This window comes from Arvicola amphibius, chromosome 10 (assembly GCF_903992535.2).
Source record: "Arvicola amphibius chromosome 10, mArvAmp1.2, whole genome shotgun sequence".
Classification (NCBI taxonomy): Eukaryota; Metazoa; Chordata; class Mammalia; order Rodentia; family Cricetidae; genus Arvicola; species Arvicola amphibius.
The window spans coordinates 93088875-93094002 of record NC_052056.1 but is presented as its reverse complement, the minus strand read 5'-3'; the positions used below and the strand labels follow the sequence as shown (position 1 = coordinate 93094002).

Here is a 5128-nt window from a genome sequence, read left to right as displayed (position 1 = left end):
AGTGAATGCAGGAGGATCAGATGTTCAGGATCAGCCTTAGCTATGCAGAGAGTTCCAGTCAATCTGAAATGAAGAAGACCATCTCTTAAAAAAGAAAAAGAAATAAACACACACACACACACACACACACACAGAGAGAGAGAGAGAGAGAGAGAGAGAGAGAGAGAGAGAGAGAGACTTGAGGCACACACACAAGGTCAGGACAGATAGGAGCCCAGATCTGCCTATGATTAGAGGGAGCTACATCAGTGACCCCCCTTCCAGGTACCCACTGCTCATACTATGAGCCCCTCTTTCTCCTTTTCTGCATTTCCCAGATGCTTTTGTGATACACTAGGTCCTTTCTCAGCTTGTCCACAGAAAGATTTGTTCATCTTTGTCCCTTGTACCCAGCAGGGTGGGGGTGAGGGGACTTTTGAGACTACCTTTCCCCTCTGTGCCCCCTTCCCCCCAAGGCCAGTCTCTGGTCAAACTAGATTCCTTGTCTTACAAAACATCTCTCTGACCCCCCACCTCCTTGCTGTCCCCTCCCTGAGATGTCCTCTTTGACCCAGTCCCCACTGCCTTGCACAATTCCCCGGAGAGGGTGTGTGTTTCTCAATAAAACACCCCCCTACAACTGTGCCAGGGAGCACACCTGTTACACCTTCTCTACTGAGCTTCCTGTCTGCCCCTCTTTCTCTTTGAAGTCTCCAGGGACTTTGTGCCCAGGTTGGTTTTTATGGGAATGGTTCCTGTGTCTTGGAAGAGTAAACATCAGTTTACAGGGTAAATCCTGTTTCTTTAGCCTGGTTGGGGTTTTTAATTCTTCTTTACCCAGTTCTGGCCAAGCGGGCTGAGCCCCAGGATGGAACCCCCAATTTTAAATTACATTAATTTATTCATTGCATTTGTGCTTCCGAGGATGTGTGTGTGTGTGTCTCCTATCACGCAGGTCCCAGGGATCAAACCCAGGTGCTTGGGGCTTGGCAGCAAACACCTTTACCCACTAAGCCATCTCATCAGCCCTTTTGTGTCTCTTGTCCTGGCCCAGAGTGCCTCACTTCTAAACCCCGAGGCAGTGCGGCTGGGTGGGGAAGTCACAGGAGAGGGAAACGGCAGCCCAGCCGGTGATCTGGCTCCTGAGTCCCCAACCCTCACCCCCGCAGGTCCTCATTTCCCCACACCAACTTCCTCTGGCTAATGGGAAGAAAGTGCTGTCGAGGCAAAGTACAGGTGCTGGCATATTAATGACAGTAATAGCCGTGATAGCGGTGATAAAATTGAGAGGGTAAAAACAACATTAATTAAGACAGGGTTTCTCTTGGACGTTCCCAGGCGTTAACCACAGAGTCCCCTGGGAAGGGTCTCCATTTTCTTGTCTCACTGGAGCCCAAAATGAGTCTTGGGGACCCTCGCCGTTTGGCTCCGAACCCTAGCTAGGCTTGGCTGCTCGCTTCTCCGTGTGTCCCCACCTGGTGAGCATCCAGGTGCTTCTGGCTGGTGACTCAGTGTCTGTCTCTCGACTGACCTCAGCCTGAGCCTGGGGGCTGGGGGAGATGATAGTTTCCTGTGATACTAGCAGGTGACTCAGGGGCCCAGGACTGGGGCCTCAGAACGCCTTTGTTGGCCCGGGTTCAGGAATCCAGAGAAACTGGTCCCGAGGGAGGCCTTGGGGACTGAAACCCCTCCCTCTGCCTCCGCCCCTCCTCCACGGTGCTTTAACTGCGGCACCTGTGGCCTTCTGTGCTGGTTGCAGGTGCGGGCAGGAAGGAGTTGCAGTGTTGGTTGCTGGTGTACCCGACTCAGGCACCCCTGACTGGCTTCGTGTCCCTGAGGCTCACCAGAAAAAGTTTTCTCAGCCCTCGGACTTCTATACCTTCCAGAGAGAGACTTTTGTGAGCTCCAACCTTGACCCCTGCAGAGGCTGAGCGATGGCGTCCATGGGACTACAGGTGCTTGGAATCGCCTTGGCGGTCCTGGGCTGGCTGGGCGCGATCCTGAGCTGTGCGCTCCCCATGTGGCGGGTGACCGCCTTCATCGGCAGCAACATCGTAACGGCGCAGACCAGCTGGGAGGGCCTGTGGATGAACTGCGTGGTGCAAAGCACCGGGCAGATGCAGTGCAAGGTGTACGACTCGCTGCTGGCCCTGCCGCAGGACCTGCAAGCTGCCCGAGCCCTCATCGTCGTCTGCATCATCGTGGCTGCCGTGGGGATGCTTCTCTCAGTGGTTGGAGGCAAGTGCACCAACTGCATGGAAGACGAGACCACCAAGGCCAAGACCATGATAGGAGCCGGCGCCGTATTCATCGTGGCAGCCTTGCTCGCTATGGTGCCTATATCGTGGACCGCACACAACGTCATCCGCGACTTCTACAACCCCTTGGTGGTTTCCGGGCAGAAAAGAGAGATGGGGGCCTCGCTTTACATCGGCTGGGCGGCTTCTGGGCTGCTGCTCCTGGGAGGAGGCCTGCTCTGCTGCAACTGTCCACCTCGCAGCAACGACAAGCCCTACTCCGCCAAGTACTCCGCCGCCCGCTCTGCCCCCGCCAGCAACTACGTGTAAGGTGGGCCACTCTGCTATGTCCCCGTTACCTTCATCATGTTTCTCGGATTGAGTTCACAACAACCTGTGATACCCCTTACTTCCCTAGGGACCTGCCCTGCCGTGGGCCACACTAACTGCAGGGGACAGCAAGCCCGGATTGTGCTAAATTTCTGCTTGGGGAACCATCTGACCCCTTGGACACATCTCAAGGCTCCTTACTCCGGCAAGGATGAATGTAAAAATACTTCCTGGCTGCCTACATCCAAATTGCTCATGGATCCAGAGTTGAAAGCAGAAACTGCTGTGTACCGCAGTGGAGGGGGGTCGCTGGGTCCTGCTGGCCGGGATAGCTCAGCTGTGACTCTGGGTCCTCCAGTGGATGTCCTGCTCATGCTGGCACCTCCGCTGACCCTTTTCTATGCTCACGCTCTCTGTACACATCTGTTACACCGGCGCCACTTTTGCCATTGTGCCCCATGTTTCTGAGCACACCTGATCCTACCTGGAGCCTTGGTGTGATGTGTGACTGTGACTGAGGGTGCCGTTGAGAGCCGAATGGGTTCTGCCGTGGAACCCCAGTGACTGACAGTGAGCGGGGCTTTTACCCACCCACCTACCCTCGTAATGGAGTTCTGTGGAGTGGATAGACGGGTTTGAGGGAAGGGTGGAGGTGGATTAAACTGGTCTGGGGAGTGCCGGTGCTGGGGACCTAGAAGCAGCCCAGGCTGTCCCCACCCCTTTCTGGTACTGTCTTACTAAATACCCTGCTCCCCTGGGCGTCTTGAATGGCCCCTCTGAATTCCCTGCCTTTGTCAATTCCAAGGATGCTGGCCAGTTTGGGGCAGATATGAGGGGCAATGTCGTGGCAGCGGGGAGTCTCCCGGGACTCCCCTGCCTTCTCTGTGGTTTCTTGTTTTGTAATTTAAGGTCTATTCACAGCTGTAATTATTATTATTTTCTACAATAAATGGTACCTGCGTACAGGAAAGGTCTGGGCTCTTCTCTTTCTGTGGATGGGACAGGGCTGGAGGGATGGGGGCGGCGGTCCACGGGAGACTTTGTTGTGAGAAGCTGAAGTGATTTTTGAGGGCTGAAGTTGAAATTCAGTGGGTAGAGAGTGTGCCTGGCGCCAGAAACCCTGGGTTCCATAGTCAGCCCCAAATCAAGTGCAGAAGCAAAGAGGACCAGAACTTGAAGGTCAATCCCCACTACATAGTAGGTTCAAGGCTAGTCTGGTCTATTTGAGACCCTGTCTCAAAGAGTGATATCAGAAAATGGTAAAAATCAGAACTAGCTCTAATCTGGGGGACCAACATATTTGAGCCTTTTTCTTTCCTTCTTTCTTCTGAGCCTTTTTTTTTCCGAGCCTTTTTCTTTTTTCTTTTTCTTTTTTTTTTTTTTTGAGACAGGGTCACAGTTATAAAGTCCAGACTTATCATCAAACTCAAGGCAATCCTCCTGCCTCAATCTCTTGAGCACGACCATGACGGTAAGCCCTTCATTTGTTAGACGGGAAACCCTGTATCTAGGGTGCAGTGTCCAGGACTGTTGGGAGAAAGAACTGGTGAGGGGGGCCACAGATGGGAGCAACTACGTCTGAGACTAAGCCCCCCCCAACCTCTTCCACGTTTGCCTCCCTTTCTCTGAGCAGCCAGGCTGGTCTGCTATCTTCCCTAGATCACTTGGCAGGTGCCACTGTCCTGCCTTTGTTAACCCTTCCTGTAGCCCGGAACGTCCTTTCCCCCACTCCTGAACCTTTCTGGTCTGGCAAGTCCGCCCTGCAGCCTCCTCCCTACAGGGTCCTCCCACAGCCCTGGAACGTCCAAGGTGCTTAAGCCCACACCCATAAGTGCCCCAGGGCATCCTGAGCCAGGCCTGGACTTTGCCATTCCAGTCCCTTGGGGGGGGGGGGTTATTTTGGGACCAGGTCAGGCTGGCTCCAGCTGTGTTGCTGAGGATGACCTTGAACTGGTCTTCCTGCCTCCACCTCCCCAGTGCTGGATTTAGGCACCAGCGAACCCGTTTTTTTCCTTTTTTTTGAGGTGCTGAGGCTGGAAGATTTGTCTTTGAGGACCCTTGCTACCAGGCCTGGAGCCCCACTTTGATTTTTGAGATAAGGCCTCATGCATTGTTGACTAAACTCAGACTTGTTCCATAGCAAAGGATGGATTTGAATTCCTCATCCTCCTACGTCCACCGCCCACCTCTCTGGTGCTGGATTTATTCAGTGCTGGGAAGGAACCCTTGCCAGCTTTCTAGTTCTGAGTCCCGGCCCACAGTTCTTTGTGGAAAGGAAACTAAGTCCTCCCCTGTTCACGTGAAAGTGTGGCTCGGATTCACATCTGAGGTCAGCAGACAACTTTGTGGAGTCGGCCCTCTCTTCCGTTTTAATGTGGGTTTGGGGGCAGCACCCACAGCCTTTACTGGCTGAGACATCTCACTGGCCCGGTTGCCCCTTCTTGACTCCATGGGTTTATACCAAGTCTCGTGAGGAAATTATCAAAGTGTTTTCAAGTCAGGTGTGGTTGCTTGTGATAGGTACTAACTAGCACTCAGGAGGTAGGGGCGGGAGGATCACGAGTTCGAGACCATCCTTCATT

At 53.6% G+C, this 5128-nt stretch overlaps 1 protein-coding gene across 2 annotated transcripts; it reads left to right on the top strand.

The window, feature by feature from the left end:
* The first annotated feature begins 1748 nt into the window (after positions 1–1748).
* Positions 1749–3459, top strand: Cldn4 (claudin 4). 2 transcript variants are annotated; one of them, XM_038345800.1, is made up of 2 exons: positions 1749–2542; positions 2635–3459. In XM_038345800.1, exons 1-2 carry the CDS (start codon positions 1914–1916, stop codon positions 2660–2662), a joined length of 657 nt encoding a protein of 218 aa, XP_038201728.1. In that variant the 5' UTR covers positions 1749–1913; the 3' UTR covers positions 2663–3459. The 2 variants fall into 2 exon arrangements, with proteins under 2 accessions (XP_038201728.1, XP_038201729.1); XM_038345801.1 differs by having other exon boundaries at positions 1749–2547.
* Positions 3460–5128: the final 1669 nt, after the last annotated feature.

Coding starts and splice junctions, on each gene's coding strand:
- Cldn4 (XM_038345800.1), top strand. CDS start 1,914: ATGGCGTCCATGGGACTACAGGTGCTTGGAATCGCCTTGGCGGTCCTG. Junction 2,543..2,634: donor GCCCCCGCCAGCAACTACGT/GTAAGGTGGGCC, acceptor TTACTTCCCTAG/GGACCTGCCCTGCCGTGGGC.